The 19,335-nt window shown below is 36.4% G+C and overlaps 1 protein-coding gene across 1 annotated transcript in view; it reads right to left on the bottom strand.

Moving 5' to 3' along the window:
- Window positions 1–19,335, bottom strand: part of LOC123546475 (dedicator of cytokinesis protein 1-like) — a 123,622-nt gene that overhangs the window by 83,801 nt on the left and 20,486 nt on the right. Inside the window, exons 14-24 of the mRNA XM_053550407.1 lie at window positions 19,019–19,100; window positions 17,174–17,298; window positions 16,165–16,263; window positions 15,799–15,811; window positions 15,204–15,307; window positions 13,249–13,480; window positions 10,553–10,659; window positions 5,357–5,446; window positions 1,750–1,847; window positions 1,152–1,289; window positions 478–657 (exon numbers count right to left, since the gene is read on the bottom strand). Of these exons, the coding sequence (XP_053406382.1) occupies window positions 478–657; window positions 1,152–1,289; window positions 1,750–1,847; window positions 5,357–5,446; window positions 10,553–10,659; window positions 13,249–13,480; window positions 15,204–15,307; window positions 15,799–15,811; window positions 16,165–16,263; window positions 17,174–17,298; window positions 19,019–19,100 (1,268 nt within the window). The remainder of the gene's footprint in view (window positions 1–477; window positions 658–1,151; window positions 1,290–1,749; window positions 1,848–5,356; window positions 5,447–10,552; window positions 10,660–13,248; window positions 13,481–15,203; window positions 15,308–15,798; window positions 15,812–16,164; window positions 16,264–17,173; window positions 17,299–19,018; window positions 19,101–19,335) is intronic.

Raw genomic sequence — 19,335 nt, 5'->3', positions numbered from 1 at the left:
AGTTATATAGTGACAGAAGTTCTCAAAAATTTCCTTTAGATTACCTCCCCTGATAATGTTGGTTTTTTTTCATGAGTTATCTCCCCTGAAAACTAGAAAAATATAATTTTCTCCTTTTCCCTACCGGGAATTTTAGATTTCTTTTTGATATTTTTATCAGAATTATATAATGCAGCTTTCTACCGCAAAATTTTCTCAAGACTCAAGTTCAGATTCTCATAATCAAAGAAACTATATATTTCTCATAGGCATCAATGTTAACTTCAATACCGATTATCTCCCCAAAAAATGATAAAATTTGAAAAATCTCTCGGTGAGAAGTTTTTAAATTTGAATGTCTTTAAAGTGACCAAATTTTATTTAAATATTACCATCCAGTTACAAGATATGAAATATGGCTATTACACCATGTTATCCTTAAATTTCTCTGTCAATCTTGAGTATATTAGAGACTGTTGCCTGAAGTTTCCAACTTACCTAAGTTCCACAGCATTGAAAACCTTGAGTATGTCAGAGATTGTAGCTGGCATGTTCCGTAAGGCATATCCCTGAGCTCTGACGGTTCTGTCTGAGGTATACAGCATCATGCCACCTATAGACTGTATCAGCTGCTTCAACATAATTTCAAACTGCTGCTTCCCTCGGTTCTCATTTAGCCTACAAAAGTAAAACCCATTCATTATAAATATTTGTAAAATGTTTTATCAAACATATATCTGTTTCAATACATTAAATGAGCCGTGCCATGAGAAAACCAACATAGTGCGTTTGCGACCAGCATGGATCCAGACCAGACAGCACAGATCAGGACCCATGCTGTTTGCTAATGGATTTTCTAATTGCAATAGGCTTTGAAAGTGAACAGCATGGATCCTGACCAGACTGCATGGATGTGCAGGCTGGTCTGGATCCATGCTTGTCGCAAACGCACTATGTTGGTTTTCTCATGGTGTGGCTCAAATGGGAAGTAAAACTTTTAAAAAGGTATTTAACATGAATTCCATATATTTTTAACATAATTTTTAGGAAGTCTTGGACAATCTTTTAGTTACTAAGTTCTTATTCAAAAAAGCATTCAGACAGGAAATTTTGTCATTTTATCACTATCATATCAGCATTAAGCTTCTCAAGTACTTGATATATATACTTACATAGCAAAGAGTTCCCGAGAACGAATGATGAATTTGAAAATGTATTCCAGAGATTTCATGGCCTGTCTGAATGAAGGTTCATGGTCAGTATCTTCATTGGCATTGTCCACATACTCCTTCAGTATACACATCAACTTACTGGAATTATAGTAACATAAAAATTATGTTAGCGTGTATACCAATGCTTGTTGTATGTCTTAGCTACATGAGGAATCCGATTGCTTACTTCTAATTTTCTGCCTTAGTTTTTACTTACACTGCAACCATGTGATAGCCTCACATCCGATTAAAGGACGGAAACTTTTGCACTTTTTTTTTTGTAAAATTTGATACATCAACTTCAAGTCTTAATATGATAAGAAACTGGTGCAACAACTATCACTGTATGCATATTACTATCTAAGTAAAGGACTCTGGTAAAGTTGTGTGAAATCCCAGTAAAACTTCACATGATGAAAAACAATCCTGTAAGGTGTAATGACTCATGGTTGACTATATTTCTTTTTGTTTTTGTTTGGTTTAATGTCTCACCAACACAATTAAAATCATATGGTGACACTTTTCAACCAAACAAGATTTCAGCTATTAGTATACTTACTTGTAAGCTGTTGTTATACTGAAGGAGTTTATGTATGCATCTAAAATTGGTCTGAACTGGTAGTATCTACTATCTGCCACAAGACCTATGATGTACACCTGAAAACATAACCCAGTCATTTTAACTTGAAGTTATATAATATATATAAGGATACTAGAAATTTTATTCTCGCAAGCCAGACAGTATTTTCCAGAGGGTCTGTCAATGGAAAAACTTGTCTTACATCCTGTGGTGTAAGATAACTCTTAAGCTGTAATTCATGAATCAATTCGTAAATTCATACCCTACTATGATAAAATAAAATAGTGCTTAAAAGAAAACAATTCTTTTATTTTATTTCATCTATTAATAGAAGAATACAGTAAAAACTATGCTAACTAGTTTAAGATGCAGATGGAAATATCTGGCTCTCAGGTAACTGTTTTGTGGTAACTCCACACAGCCTCATTAATTTACAGCCTATTTGCAGTTACCCGTGAGCCAGATATTTCCATCAGCACCTTCAACCAGTGAAAGATTCTTGCTATATTATTTTAAAAACAGTCAACCAAAATTTTGAAGACCGCCTGAATTCCTACTCTGTACTGACAAAAACTCATAATACAAGATTCAAAAATAGTTTTCACTATCTATTAAAATATTATGATGCATTTCACTATTCACTGAAATATTATAATGCAGCAAACAAATGATTTTTGTTGAAAATATAATTATTTACCAAAGTTGAAGACATTTATCATAGTAATCTTGCATAAAAACTACTTTTTTCATTTGATCTGCCCATGTATTAACGGGAGAAAAATCATGTATTAACAAGGCGAATCACGTGCTTTGCCAGGGATGGACATAATAGATCCTTGCGCAGATGGATATCTGTGTCTTGTTTCTTCCATAAAAAACATCTTTTTGTAGCATAAAACATACAATCTAATCCATAGTATGTTTTGCTGTATCAGTTACCAACCCCAAACGCATTGTCCCCAACAATGTATTTACTCACTTCTCCCTCTGTTTACTCCCCTTTTTTGAACTCGGCATTGGTTCAATTTCGGTTGATAACCATGAATGTATTGAATCGCATTAACTTGTAGGATTATCTGTTTTTAAGTATCATATTAATGAGTTTGGGATTTATCAGTATTTATATTTTATCAAAATTCTCACAGAATTCATATAAATCTTGAAAGCCTGTCACTACGTTTGTACTTATCCGTACTCAAAATGTGTTTGTACTCAAAATAACTTGAATGTAAAGTTATTTTCTTGACACTGTGTTCCTGTTTACCAAATGTTTAGGTAATATGCAAAATTATAGGTAATGTCATGTTTGTAATACTGAGAAATTAAAAAAATTGTTAAAAAAAACTTCAATACATGCTTTTGGTAGTGCTATTGATTTGTGGGCCGTGGTTATGTATATTCAAACATGTTTACCAATTCCAAGAACAACAGAATGGTAACTAGAAAATGCTTTTGTAAAAAAGCGCATGTCTCCCCAAATGCAAAGTCCTATAGGCAAGAAGTCAATAGGGGTCAGGAGCGAAAGTCAAAGAGACACTGATGGTTGGCTGCAATAGGGATCATCTACTTGGCATGTCCAATCATCCTGCTAAATTTCAACACTCTTGGCCTAGTGGTTCTCAAGTCACTGTTCAGGCTTCTGTGACCTTGACCTTTGATCAAGTGACCTCAAAATAAATAGGGGTCATCTACTCTGCATGTCCAATCATCCTATTAAGTTTCAACATTGTAGGTCAAGTGGTTCTCAAGTTATTTCCAAAAAATGATTTTACATGAACAGGCCATTGTGACCTTGACCTTTAACAGACTGACCCCAAAATCAATAGGGGTCATCTACTCTGCATGTTCAATCATCCTATGAAGTTTCAACATTCTGGGCCGAGTGGTTCTCAAGTTATTGATCAGAACTGGTTATCAATGTTCAGGCCCCTGTGACCTTGACCTTTAACGGAGTGACCCCAAAATCAATAGGGGTCATTTACTCTGCATGAACAATCATCCTATGAAGTTTCAACATTCTGGGTCGAGAGGTTCTCAAGTTATTGATTGGAAATGGCTTTCCATGTTCAGGCCCCTGTGGCCTTGACCTTTAACAGAGTGACCCTAAAATCGTTAGGGGTCATCTACTCTGCATGACCAATCATCCAATGAAGTTTCATCATTCTGGGTCAAGTGGTTCTCAAGTTACTGACCGGAAATGGTTTTCAATGTTCAGGCCCCTGTGACCTTGATCTTTCACAGAGTGACCCCAAAATCATTAGGGGTCATCTACTCTGCATGACCAATCATCCTATTAAGTTTCAACATTCTGGGTCAAGTGGTTCTCAAGTTACTGACCGGAAATGGTTTTCAATGTTCAGGCCCCTGTGACCTTGACCTTTAATGGAGTGACCTCAAAATAGATAGGGGTCATGGTTTTCAATGTTCGGACTCCTGTGACCTTGACCTTTGACGGAGTGACCCCAAAATAGATAGGGGTCATCTACTTTGCATGTACAATCATCCTATGAAGTTTCAACATTCTGGGTCAAGTGGTTCTCTAGTTATTGATCGGAAATGGTTTTGCATGTTCAGGCCCCTGTGACCTTGACCTTTGACAGAGTGACCCTAAAATCAATAGGGGTCATCTACTCTCTATGACCAATCATCCTATGAAGTTTCAACATTCAGGGTCAAGTGGTTCTCTAGTTATTGATCGGAAATGGTTTTCAATGTTCAGGCCCTTGTGACCTTGACCTTTGACAGAGTGACCCCAAAATCAATAGGGGTCATCTACTCTTCATGGCCAATCATCCTATGAAGTTTCAACATTCTGGGTCAAGTGGTTCTCTAGTTATTGATTGGAAATGGTTTTCCATGTTCAGGCCCCTGTGACCTTGACCTTTGATGGAGTGACCCCAAAATCAATAGGGGTCATCTACTCTTCATGACCAATCATCCTATGAAGTTTCAACATTCTGGGTCAAGTGGTTCTCTAGTTATTGATCGGAAATGGTTTTCAATGTTCGGGCCCCTGTGACCTTGACCTTTGACAGAGTGACCCAAAAAACAATAGGGGTCGTCTTCTCCAGCAGCCCTACAACCCTATGAAGTATGAAGGTTCTAGGTCAAATGGTTCTCCAGTTATTGCTTGGAAATGAAGTGTGACGTACGGACGGACGGACGGAAGGACAGACGGACAGACGGACGGACGGACAGGGCAAAAACAATATGTCTCCTAAGGGAGACATAATTAAAAATTGTACATGTACCTGAATCTTTTAAGTCATTACATATGAAAACAACAATAACCTTAGTCGCTGTGGCATGTTCTTTATACAAGAATAGCAGCAGTACACGTTTGTTTTATGTATTAACGTCTGCAGAAGCCCTTAGGATTATGTTTGTGACCTCGATCTGTGGTCTCAGTTGCAAACATCCCTGCACGGTTCTGCAGAGATTAATACACAAAGAAAATTTTTATTTTCCCTATAGAGAACAATTATTACAGTACTGACTAAGACATCACAAATACCAACACTTCCATATATATGAATTTAAGCAGTTAAAACTTATCTTCTGGTACTATACCACTATTTTTACTTACCAAGGCATCAAAGACTAGATTATCATAGAGATCAGAGACTGTGTTCTGCATCAGTATGTAGAATAGAGAGTCCAACAAATCTTGTAAAAACTGAAATGTGAAAAAAACAACATTTCAATGCAAATTCAAAATACCACAAATTCAAGAAACTGTATCATAAGTAGAAATTATTGTCAGATAACTACTGATTCAGGAACAAAATATGAAAAATATGAAAACAATATTTAATTTATCAAATGTATGTATGCATGCTGAGCTGATGAAAAGTATCTATAAAACATGACTATTTATATTCTGTTTAAAAGTACACTAAATATTTAGTAAATGCAGCTTATGCATTTTTGTATTCCTACACAAAGTGTTATTTGAATTACTATTACCTTAAAGATAGAAGTATAATAAAATGAACTCAATAAAATGAAGACATTTTGTTTCCATAAAGTTATGTTTTATATATCTAAGAAAATAAGATCAGAATACTGTATTTTTTAAACAAGAGCTGTCAGTGGACAGCGCGCTCGACTATTCTCAGTGCTTGATAGTATAATATAAGCAATGAGTAAAACTTTTAACATTAAAATAAGCATATTCTAAGACGAAAAGGGGCCATAGTTCAGTCGAAATGCTCGATAGAGTTGCCTCCTCCTTTTTACAGACTGGGTTCATGATGGTAAACAAGTATGCAAAATATGAAAGCAATATCTCAATGGACTTGGAAAATATTTGGGGTGGTACGCAAACTTTAACATTTATTCTAAGTCGAAAAGGGGCCATAATTCAGTCAAAATGCTTGATAGAGTTGCCTCCTCCTTTTTACAGACTTGGGTTATGATGGTAAACAAGTATGCAAAATATGAAAGCAATATCTCAATGGACTTTGAAAATATTTGGGGTGGTACGCAAACTTTAACATTTATTCTAAGTCGAAAAGGGGCCATAATTCAGTCAAAATGCTTGATAGAGTTGCCTCTTCCTTTTTACAGACTGGGGTCATGATGGTAAACAAGTATGCAAAATATGAAAGCAATATCTCAATGGACTTTGAAAATACTTGGGGTGGTATGCAAACTTTAACATTTGTGTGACGCTCACGCTCACGTCGACGCCGGGGCGAGTAGGATAGCTCCCCTATTCTTCGAATAGTCGAGCTAATAAAATTACAATTTTTTTAACATTCAAAAGAGAAATTCTGTTGGATTTCAAGGGATGTTAAAAGATGAATACTGAATAAGGTTGCAAGGGAATTCAACCATTAACAGGTAGGGGGAGATAAACACATCTCAAAGACAACATTAAATAAGAAAGTCTTATAATTCCTATTAAATCATTTTCACGTATCTAAATCAATTATAAAAACAACTGAATATCAATTTTTAAAAATCTGACTTAGCAGTTAATAAATTTAAATTACAAATAATAAAGAGGTTGTTGTTTATATAACGATACATACAATAACCCAGTATCTAAGGTTGTTGTTTATATAACGATACATACAATAACCCAGTATCTAAGGTTGTTGTTTATATAACGATACATACAATAACCCAGTATCTAAAAACATAAAGCAGATATGAACCATAATTCCCTCTCACACAATGTTGTATAAGCTTTAGTATGTGGCATGACCTTTCAATTTTTCTTCCTATTTAAAGTTTAATAATGCAATTATCATAATTTCAAACAGTAATAAACACATAATTATCAAAAAGTGATAAAGAGTATTTTAAAGGAGTATGAATTGACCAGACTCTGTTTTGGTAAAAAAAGTGGATTTATAATTTAAAGTTATATAAAACCTGCAAGGTATCACGGGGATTATTATTTTCATTTCAACAGCAAGAGATAAAAAAGTGTGATTTAGTAAGTTTGTACCATCAGTTAAAGCATGACCTTTTGTTAATCTAAATGGCCAATTCTGAAGTCTCTGAAGCATAAATTAAATTTATGAATGTTTGTCACTGCAAAATCTAAACATTTTCAAAAGTAATGGTAAATTTGGACAAAGATTTTACTGATGTGAAAAAAAAATCATTTTATTTATTTTGTTGGGTTTAACGTCGTATCAACACAATTGTAGGTCATATGGCAACTTTCCAGCTTTGATGGTGGAGGAAGACCCTAGGTGCCCCTTCTTGCATTATTTCATCATGGGTGGGCACCCTGGGTAGAACCCTCGGCATTCTGTAAGCAAGCTAAATGGATGATGTGAAAAAAAGAAACCCTCTTCCCAAGGCAGCCCATCACCTTCAAAACCTAGAAATTGTATGAAATGCTAAACTGAAACAAAATACCACTATCTCAATGTTCAGTCTATCAAAAGAAAAGCAACAAGAGCTGTCCGTAAGACAGCCAAGCTCGACTATTCGAAATATTGTCCCAGAAGCAGGAAAATATTACCAAAAAGGTTAAATATCAAAAGAGTTTTAAGTTCAAAAGGGGACAAAATTTGACCAAAAGTCATGGCAGAGTTATGGGACTTGGTGCTATCAACTAAGTTTATAACCCCGAAGGCACATGACATTGTGAAGTTTCTTTTCAATATCTGCATTAGTTTTGGAGATAGTAACTTGCATGTAAAACTTTAACCAGAAATGTCTAAGTCCAAAAGGGGGCATAATTTGCCCAAAATACATGCCAGAGTTATGTGACTTGACCCAGTGAGATTGGTAATTGATCTAGAAAAAGAAAAAATAAGTTTCAAATCTATATGCCCTTTAGTTATAGCTGTATGTACTTGAACGCAAAACTTTAACCAGGATTTTCTCAGTCCAAAAAGGGTAATAATTTGCTCAATATACATGTCAGAGTTATGGGACTTGATCCAGTGAGGTTGTTAATTGATCTAGAAAAAGAAAAAATAAGTTTCAAATCTATATGCCTATTAGTAATAGCTGTATGTACTTGCACGCAAAACTTAACTAGAATTTTCTAAGTCCAAAAGGGGGCGTAATTTAGCCAAAATGAAGGTCAGAGTTATGGGACTTGGTGCTATCAACAAGTTTTATAACCCCGAAGACACATGTGAAGTTTCAATTCAATATCTGCATTAGTTCTGGAGATAGTAACTCACATGTAAAACTTTAACCAGAATTTTCTAAGTCCAAAAAGGGGTATTATTTGCTCAAAATACATGTCACAGTTATGGGACTTGACCCAGTGAGGTTGGTAACTGATCTAGAAAAAGAAAAAATAAGTTTCAAATCTATATGCCTTTTAGAAAGAGCTGTATGTACTTGCACGCAAAACTTTAACTAGAATTTTCTAAGTCCAAAAGGGGGCATAATTGGGCCAAAATGAAGGTCAGAGTTATGGGACTTGCTGCTATCAACTAGTTTTATAACCCTGAAAATGCATGTGAAGTTTCAATTCAATATCTGCATTAGTTTTGGAGACAGTAACTTGCATGTAAAAACTTTAACCAAAATTTTCGAAGTCCAAAAGGGGGCATAATTTGCTCAAAATACATGTCAGAGTTATGGGACTTGACCCAGTGAGGTTGGTAATTAACCTAGAAAAAGCAAAAATAAGTTTCAAAGCTATATGCCTTTAATTGATGGCTGTATGTACTTGCATGCAAAAACTTAACCAAGGTGTGACGCCGATGCCAACGCCAGGGTGAGTAGAATAGCTAGACTATTCTTTGAATAGTTGAGCTAAAATAAAAAGCTCAACAGGCATTGCTATATAAGCAGTTAGTATAGTTCTCCAAAATGTTGTCTGCTCTCCATTCATTCACATACAAAACTGTGTACACTACTGAGTCAACATAGAAGAACTATCTTGTCTCTGCTCTCTGCAGTAAGGGATTTAAGTTAACCCTTACCATGCTAAATTTCTATAATGTACTTGTCCATCTTCCAATTTGGACAGTACCATTAACTGTTAAAATGGGTGCTTACCAAAAAGGTACTGGCTGAATAGCAAACTACACTGCTTGCAAAGGCAAGAACCAATTGTGTCCAGCATGGTAAGGGTTAAAGTTAATCTCATCTGACACACAATGAACAATTTAGAAAACACTACAAAACTGTATATTATAGAGTAATTTCCAAATCAACATAGATGTACTATGGTATCATAATTTATAATAATGGAACACAAAACCAAAAGCAAAACGTAAGACTTTGCCACTTTCTAACCTAAACTCATGAAAACTGTAAAAGAAAGCGCACCCAGCCATAAAAGGTATGTGTTAATGCAAAGTTAGCCAAGTCTAAAACAAAAACACAAGCATTATGTTTGGTTAATGTTAGTTTAACCATGTTGTACGACACACAAGTCTACCTTCACAATCTCTTCACCATCTACTCGCATTAAACATGTCAAGTGCTTCTTTAACGAGGCTGTATCATTCTCATTTAGTATCTTCTGCCATTTAAGGCAACCTAGCAGATCAACTGAACAGAAGAAAAATCTTATTATCATTATTAACACTTCTAGCATGCTCTAAACTATTACCCAATCCAAAATAAGCCATCAACTATTTTTCACATTTCTGAAGAATTGGAAAGGAACAATCTAACATATCTTTTATACTTTTATTTTGGCAGAAAATTTTGTAGAAACTTTATATTTTCATCCAATTAAGAATATTTTCTCAAGACTGGCTTTTTGGCACAAACAACTGCAAAATATCTCTGGTATTTTTTGCCAAATTTTATATCTGGATCATTTACTTTGCAATAATTATAATGCATTGGGATCATATCCCAATTTTTTAACTTTTTTTTCTGATATTAACAAATTCATGACCCAACAAAATTTTAAGCACATGATATATACACAACTATTACTCAGGCTGAAGTTAAGATTGGGTAACAGTTTCATGTCTATAGTAATTAAGTCTGACACGGTACTGAAGTTCTGTTGCAGTAGTCTTGATCATAAAGCTATCCTCCAAAACCATACTAGCACATGTCTATCACCTTTATTTTAGGACAGTTACACGCAAGTTCACAGAAAATTAGTTCCAAAATATTTGTTTTCAGAGCGAGACCAAAAAAGCAACAAAGGAATTTTAGAATAATTGAAGACAACAGTTTAATAAAACTTGAAATATATTTTTTATTCTCTGTGAACTAACAGTATGACAGAAGATGACAGAAGCCTAACTGCAAGAAAACTTGAAGCACAGGTCCAAATCCGGTTTCCATACATGTATGTATTGTGCTATAACATGCAGGCAGAGTTGTGTACCTTGACTATCTCCTCACCATCGACACGCATCAAATGTTCAAGGTGTTTCTTGAGCATCGTTTGGTCACTCATAACTTCCTGCCATCTCAACAGACCCAGTAAATCCACTGCCATCAAAAATGTACAAACTTCCATACTATAATATCCATTTAACCCTTAGACTGCTAAATTTTTAAAATGGACTGGTCCATCATTCAATTTGGGCAGTACCATTTATTATTTGAAGGGGTGTTCACTGAAAATTTACTGACTGAAAAGCGACCAGTGCAGACCATGATCAGGCTGCAGGGATGTGTTAGCTGATCTTGGTCTCTACTGGTCGCAAAGGCAGAATCACTTGCTGCCAGCAGGCTAAAGGTTAAATAACATAACCAAGTCAAAATTCTACTGCTAATATGAGTTAGTAGAAAGCAGTTGTGTGTTTGCTAAATGCTTTTTCTCAATATAGATTTCAGATCTGAACAGTGAAACAGTTCAGAACAGAAATCCAATTGTATTCAGTACTAGAACTTAGACTTTGGATTTGAAGGAATATGCCTTCTGATGACATCAAAATTTAAAAAAAAAATAAACACAATGCAACTGATACAAGTTATCATTTGGTGTTGTGCACCTTTAATATTCTATTTCTCTAATGCATTCAAATACAAAGAATTATTGGCAACTTTCCAGCTTTTAATGCTGGAGGAAGACCCCAGGTGCCCCTTCTTGCATTATTACAGGCAGGCACTTGGGCAGAACCATCGACCTTCCTTAAGCCAGCTGGATGGCTTCCTGACATGAAGAATTCAGTGCCGTTAACGAGGTTCAAACCCACAGTCAGGGGCACATGATTCGAAGTCAGCAACCTTTACCACTCACGTATTAAACCACAATAATAACTTAAACACATTTTCTGTACTTAGTTCCTTGGAAATAAACAAAACATAATATGTATAATATACAACTGAACATCAATAATGATTTATTCCAGGAGCCTACAATTTATTAGGACAGCCCTAGTATAACAGTTTATCTTGCCTCCTACAAGTTTCTTGCATTTCTATTGGTCAATAGACGTCACATGGAGACAGGATATATTCCATATCCTGCTAGTATATTTCAGATATGAATTTTGATTAAAACAAAATGGCTGCCACACTGCTGGCTTAATTGAATCAAGCCAGATTATTTATCAGCTTCGGTGATAGTATTGTTTCTGAGAGTAAATTTAGTGTTTTCTTGCCGATTTCATTCTACTTAAGTTGAGGCTCATGAAGTTTGACAAAAGTTAGCCGTAAAAGCGGAATAACTCTCTATGGAATACACGGACGTTGAAATCTTGTTTTGGAAGTTAAATAGTAAATCATCGTGAAATAAAGGAATTGACATATTTGTTACTCAGCAGTTTATTGTAGGATCATTTAATCTACGTGCAAGATAAATGATTTAACAGGAAACGGGATGAAAGCCGAAGTATCAAGACATTTATGACATCATGATATCCGTTAACTTTCGAAGGGATGGAACAAGAAGTTTTTTAGTGTTTCTAATCTAAACCAGTTCATAACCTGTGTAAATGAGCTTTTGTGTTTTGTGATTTAACCAAAACACAGGTCATTGTGCATTTTATGGCTAGTGTAAATCAACTAGTGATGACCAAACAAATGATTTGTAGGATTCCAGTCTGCACTGTAAGTAGCTTTGTTAATTTACAAAATGTGTTGATTATAGCATGTAAGTAAAGGGTAGTCGGCAAGATAAAATCGTTACACTGCTTGTTGGTGACAGAATACGAGATATACGCTGTCTCGAAAATCCATATCAGGCTCGAGCTTCGCTCTCGAGCCTGATACGGATTTTCGAGCCTGATATGGATTTTCGAGACAGCGTATATCCCGTATCCTGTCACCAACAAGCAGTGTAACTAATAATATTATCATACTTTAACAATTTGAGCCGTGCCATGGGAAAACCAACATAGTGGGTGTGCGACCAGCATGGATCCAGACCAGCCTGCGCATCCGCGCAGTCTGGTCAGGCTCCATGCTGTTCGCTTTTAAAGCCTATTGGAATTGGAGAAACTGTTAGCGAACAGTATGGATCCTGACCAGACTGCGCGGATGCGCAGGCTGGTCTGGATCCATGCTGGTCGCACACCCACTATGTTGGTTTTCCCATGGCATGGCTCATTTATACTTTAAGAATGTTTGTAACAATAAAATCATTAGTAATGCATTTAGAAAACAAACACCTGTTCTTTCACGGAGCCAGTAAAGTTGCATATCTTTGCTGCAAAACTCAGACGTATTTCTCAATACAAATTTAATACAGTAAAATCAGCGCCCAAAACTTGCTAGTTCTTTAACTAGAATTAGTTAATGAGATAAAATATCGAAGACGTATAACCATTTTGTGAAATATATAGTTAATACTTATAACAATAACAGCACTTTTGTGACCATTTCTTTTCAAGATCACAGTCAGTGAGCAAATATAGTAAAAATTAATCCCCTGGATATTTTGTTTATTTACAGTAACCTATAATCATTGAACTTTCTAAACCCAACATATTCTTAAGCCATATAAAAATAAAATATTTTTGGATAATACTGTCAACTGACTACACCATGTATACTCCGCAGTACAAATATATATGACATTTAGTTATAGAACATAAAGATATCACCAGTAACCTTTGTATACACAAAACTTACCATTGTGGGTGAGCTTTGTTGAACACACATAGGTGGCAATTTTAAAACTATCCTTGTAACTCAAAGAATATGGTCCATTAAACAGAGGTATTTTTGGAAGACGTGAATGGGTCCCGGCACCACTAGGTCCGAAATGTCCAGAACCGGGGATATTGCTGGCTTCGAGTTCCTTCAAGGTTGACGGAAGGTCAAGGTAAGCTTGATGCATCTTGTCTTCCTTCTTATAATCAATCTAGTGAGAAAATCAAAAGCAATTTATCATTATCACAATTAAGGAGCAAATTGCAACCAAATTAATCAAAGTGCTAACCAAACATTTTTCTTTCAGACACCAAAAATATTAAACATGAAACAAGAGCTGTCTCCATAGGATGACACATGCCCCCGATGGCACTTTAAATGAATAGTTATGGCCGATGTTCGAGTTTAGGACCTTTGACCTACGGAGCTGGGTCTTGCGCGCGCGACACGTCTTACTGTGTCACACATTTATGCGTAGTTATTTTAAAATCCATGCATGAATGACAAAGATATGGACCGGACACGCCCATCAATGCACTATCATGAAAAAAGACCTTTAACATCTAAGTGTGACCTTGACCTTTGAGCTACGGACCTGGGTCTTGCGCATGACACGTCGTCTTACTGTGGTACACATTCATGCCAAGTTATTTGAAAATCCATCCATCGATGACAAAGATATGGACCGGACACGCCCATCAATGCACTATCCCTTAATGTCTAAGTGTGACCTTGACCTTTGAGATATGGACCTGGGTCTTGCGCGCGACACGTCATCTTACTGTGGTACACATTCATGCCAAGTTATTTGAAAATCCATCCATCTATGACAAAGATATGGACCGGACACGCCCATCAATGCACTATCCCTTAATGTCTAAGTGTGACCTTGACCTTTGAGGTACGGACATGGGTCTTGCGCGCGACACGTCGTCTTACTGTGGTACACATTCATGCCAAGTTATTTGAAAATCCATCCATCAATGACAAAGATATGGACCGGACACGCCCATCAATGCAATAACCTTTAATGTCTAAGTGTGACCTTGACCTTTGAGCTACGGACCTGGGTCTTGCGCGCGACACATCGTCTTACTGTGGTAACATTCATGCCAAGTTATTTGAAAATCCATCCATCGATGACAAAGATATGGACCGGACACGAAAAATGCGGACAGACCGACAGACCGACAGACAGACGGTTCAAAAACTATATGCCTCCCTTCGGGGGCATAAAAATTATATTTAATGCCAGCATCAGTTAATGTTCAGACTTTTACAATCATCACATTTGCTGATATCAAGGACCTTTATGTCTGTTATATTTATAATCCCAAAGTGTTTTTCAAATGCTGTTTTCCTCAATAAAACTGTAATACAGCTACTGAATTCCAATGAAATCTATAGAACACAAAGGCAGAATACTCCAGAGGTCACAATGCTCAATGGCCGTGTTTGTACACATAAGTCATCACGTAAGACAATAGCATTTTACCAAACATTGCCTATGGAAGGCATGTGTTGTGATACAACTTCAGAACATTCCTATTAAACAAATAATAAATGCTATAGAGGACAACTTTATCATTTCACAGATATGTAACTTCAAAATACTGTAACAATGGATGTTAATGAACAATTGGAGCTGTGGTCTAGTGGTTAAGGTGTCTGCCGCTCACCCCGGGGGGTTGTGGGTTCGAGCCCAACTGGGCTCATGTCCATGACTTCTCATATGACACCAGTACTGAATTTTCCAGGAAGCGGACTCGAGAGTGGTTCAAATAAGCTTGAAGCTTTCATCACAATCGAGCTAAAATAGAAAGATGAACAAGTTCATTTTAGAAATTTAGCATGGTAAGGGTTAAGTGTTGCAGTATCAGAGAAATACATTATAGTGATCCTCACAAAGTTATGTAACAAAAACTTGTTATAACCTTATAAAGGAGAAGATCATGCTCCTCATCCTTCAGTGTTGTACCATTCTTGTTGAGTAACTTCACAAAGGCCATAGCAAATGGTTTCTCATTCTTGTCTTTTGCTGAAATAAATCACAAACAAAATGTTCTAGGATTCTTCAAAACAGATAGTACAAAATGTATACATTATTGTAAACATTATATAAAAACAACAAAAAGAAGTTTTAAGAAGATCCATCACGCATTATGATTGAGCATACAAAGGAATTGTTTGTTGTTTTGGGTAACCGTTTTCACAGTATTCAGTCATGGAGGCGCAGTTAACCTAACCATGTTCTGATTTTACAGTACAAACATGTTCTCTCAAGTACTGCAATCCCCGCATGATTATCGAGTGGATACGAGATTTCAGAACGATGTCTTTATCAAATCTCACGGAGAACATAGCCCCCGGGGATTGAACTCGTACATGCATCGTAGACCAACGCTCTCCCTACTGAGCTAAGCGGGCGGTGGCACATAAAGGAAAATGCAGAGCAAAATCTTCCGTTATAAAACTTCCTATTGTTTAAAAGGTGTATTTAATCAATATATATGTGTATTCATCCCCTACACAAAGACTTTACCTAAAACCATAATGCTACAAAATTATATCTGCCTCATACATCAGTATAGATAATGCAATGTTCATGTAAACAGAAAAGATATAAGCTACTTCATTTCTTGACTGTGTTTGAAAGGAATTTCAAATGAAGCCTTTAAACTCAGAATCCGTGGAAAACAACTAAAAATATTCTAATTCCAAAAGTTCTATTTGTATAATTTCTATAGAACTGTACTTCTTATAAAAAAATACATTTTTTTTTATTCTTAACAAAAACAACATATCATGGGTATCATCAACATAAATCATATAACAGAATAATGTATGAAGTAAACAGTACATCATTTCAACAAAATAATTTACAGCAAGATATACCTTGACAATTTCCAACCATTTTGGCTTGTCTTCATGATAGTATATAAGAGTTTTACACTCTGAGCTACCATCATTTCCACAACCTGGGTTTATCACTCCCTGAAATACAAAACTTGTTTACGATCATGTTTATCATTACGTGAAAAACAAAAACAAACCCTTGTTTTACAATCATGATTATCACTTCCTGAAAGTACAGCTCAGGAAACAGTTGTTGCAAACTTTTGGCTTTCCAGTTTGGTCTTTAGAGATTTTGGTGCAACATTGTTGTGGGTGACATTTGTTAAAACAGCACCCCATAGAAATCTAACAAGCAGTATGGGAGAGCTATGTTGGAAATACTTATATTTCCATGCCAACAAGTCTCTGAACACAAAATGCTAAAGATGAGCAAAACTATAATCATACTTCTTACTACAAGAAATAAAATCTTCAAGAAGACCCTTTAGAAGCACAGAACCCAACTAAACACAATGACAGCAGACTCAATTCATGTACAACATGTCTAACTTCCCCTAGCACAGGCTCGGTTCATGTACAACATGTCTAACTTCCCCTAGCACAGGCTCGGTTCATGTACAACATGTCTAACTTCCCCTAGCACAGGCTCGGTTCATGTACAACATGTCTAACTTCCCCTAGCACAGGCTCGGTTCATGTACAACATGTCTAACTTCCCCTAGCGCAGACTCGGTTCATGTACAACATGTCTAACTTCCCCTAGCACAGGCTCAATTCACATTATGTTATACATTCATATTGAGTGGACTCTATGATCCAAAAGGACCAGAAAGTATGTCCAAAACTTCCTACAACTTTTAGAAGCATAGAATGCAACCAAGCAAAATAAATGCAGACTTTGTCTGATCCAGTCTGTTGATGTGAGGTAATTGCGTGCAATAAGTCTCAATAATTTTCATTACCATTTTTCAGTTTTGAAGGGATAATTATGCAGTCTTGCCAAATTTTGCATTCCATTATCTCCCCTAAAACAACAATTAAGGCTTACTTTGAGAACCTCTCCTTGTTTATTGCACACCAACATGCTGACCTCTACATTCTTATCTGCTGTTTTTGACCCTCGGTTGAACTCTCCCTCCAGGATTGTTACGTAGATATCATTACGTACATCACCTGATATAAAACAGACCTAAATCAACTACATATATCCTTGATAACTTATTACAGGGAAATACATAGCAATTCAAATTTGATAGTAAGTTGGGTTTTTTTAAAGACAAAGTCACATTTGCACAATAAACACCACAAGAAAACCTTGATAAAATTCCTTTCTGCTACTTTTTAACACAAGGCTGTCTGAAAGACAGCTATATCCCCTGCCGCTGTCATGGATACTGAAAGGGTTGATGGTACTGGGTGGAAGCACTGACTCTGTTAAGTATATTTTATTGTCCATGTATGAGGAAATCAATGAATTTGAAAATACTTCAAGGGGTTTAGGAGAAACAGAGCAGACACAAAACAGAAGGCTCAAACCTTTGACCCTGAGTTGTGACCTTGACCTTGAGCCAACACGTCTGACTCATGAGTTCTGCACATCGTCTTGATGATCATTTGACCAAAGTTTCATGAAAATCCTTCAAGGGGTTTAGAGATACAGAGTTCAAACCCTTGACCTTGAGTTGTGACCTTGACCTTGAGTCAACATGGCTGACACATGAGTTCTGCACAACGTCTTGATGAGGTGATCATTTGACTCAAGTTTCATGAAAATCCTTCAAGGGGTTTAGGAGATACAGAACGGACACAAAATGGAAGGCTCAAACATTTGACCTTGAGTTGTGACCTTGACCTTGAGCCAACTTGGCTGACTCATGAGTTCTGCACATCGTCTTGATGAGGTGATCATTTGACTCGAGTATCATGAAAATCCTTTAAGGGGCTTAGCAAATACAGAGTGGACATGAAATGGAAGGCTCAAAGTCAAACCTTTGACCTTGCATTGTGACCTTGACCTTGAAATCAACACGGCTGACGCATGAGCTCTGCAAATCATCTTGATGTGGTGATCATCTGTTTCAAGTATCATAGAAATCCTTCAAGGGGTTTAGGAGATACAGAGAAGACACAAAATGGAAGGCTCAAACCCTTGACATTGAGCCGACATAGCTGATTCAGAAGTTCTGCACATTTGACCCAAGTTTCATGAAAATCCTTCAAGGGGTTTAGGAGATACAGAGTGGACACAAAATGGAAGGCTCAAACCTTTGACCTTGAGTTGTGACCTTGACCTTGAGTCAACACAGCTGACGCATGAGTTCTGCAAATCATCTTGATGAGGTGATCATCTGATTCAAGTATCATGGAAATCCTTCAAGGGGTTTAGGAGATACAGAGCGGACACAAAATGGAAGGCTTAAACCCTTGACCTTGAACCGACATGGCTGACTCAGAAGTTCTGCACATTTGACCCAAGTTTCATGAAAATCCTTCAAGGGGTTTAGGAGATATGGAGCAGACACAAAATGTTACGGACCAACCATTCCTATAACCCCCCACCACTCGTGAAGGGGGATTAAAAATACAGGTATCTCTTTTAAAATTGACTGGTGAAGATTCAACCCTGTGATCCACTTTACAAAGTAGCCCATCAAAGCTGAATACACCCAGACAGGTCCAATGTCAGCCATTGTAATATATCATATTAAGCAGAAACATTGTGTATCAGTCACTTCAAGGCATATTCATGAATGTTAAGGTTTCTTAATTCATTCTGGTTATTACATACAAACATCATTATTTCTGAGGTATACCATTCAAATTATATAAATGATATAAAGCACTGTTTTGGACAGATAATTAAGCTTTTTTCACCATATCTATAACAATTTACCTGGCAGTATGACATCAGGGAAGCCCATTTTCCTAACCACTGTAGTACTCGGCTGTACAAGATGTGGAAAATCTTCTCTGATCTGAAAGCATTAAGTATAAGAGTAAAATTTAGTTACACAAATACACTGACCTTAGTGTGATCATTCTTTCCAGAATCACTAAATTGTCAGTCGTTGTTGTTTCTAGTATATTTAAGTACCCTGCAACATGGAGATCAGGTTTGTGTACCTTGGTAAGGTCAGGTACAAATCTGTACCATGCCAGCTGTATGGTTTCCTCACATAGAACAAACTGACAACTGCAAAACAACAAGGC

The sequence above is a fragment of the Mercenaria mercenaria genome, chromosome 9, assembly GCF_021730395.1.
Source record: "Mercenaria mercenaria strain notata chromosome 9, MADL_Memer_1, whole genome shotgun sequence".
NCBI lineage: Eukaryota > Metazoa > Mollusca > Bivalvia > Venerida > Veneridae > Mercenaria > Mercenaria mercenaria.
The sequence above is the reverse complement of the archived record's forward strand: the minus strand, read 5'-3'. Positions and strand labels throughout refer to the sequence as shown.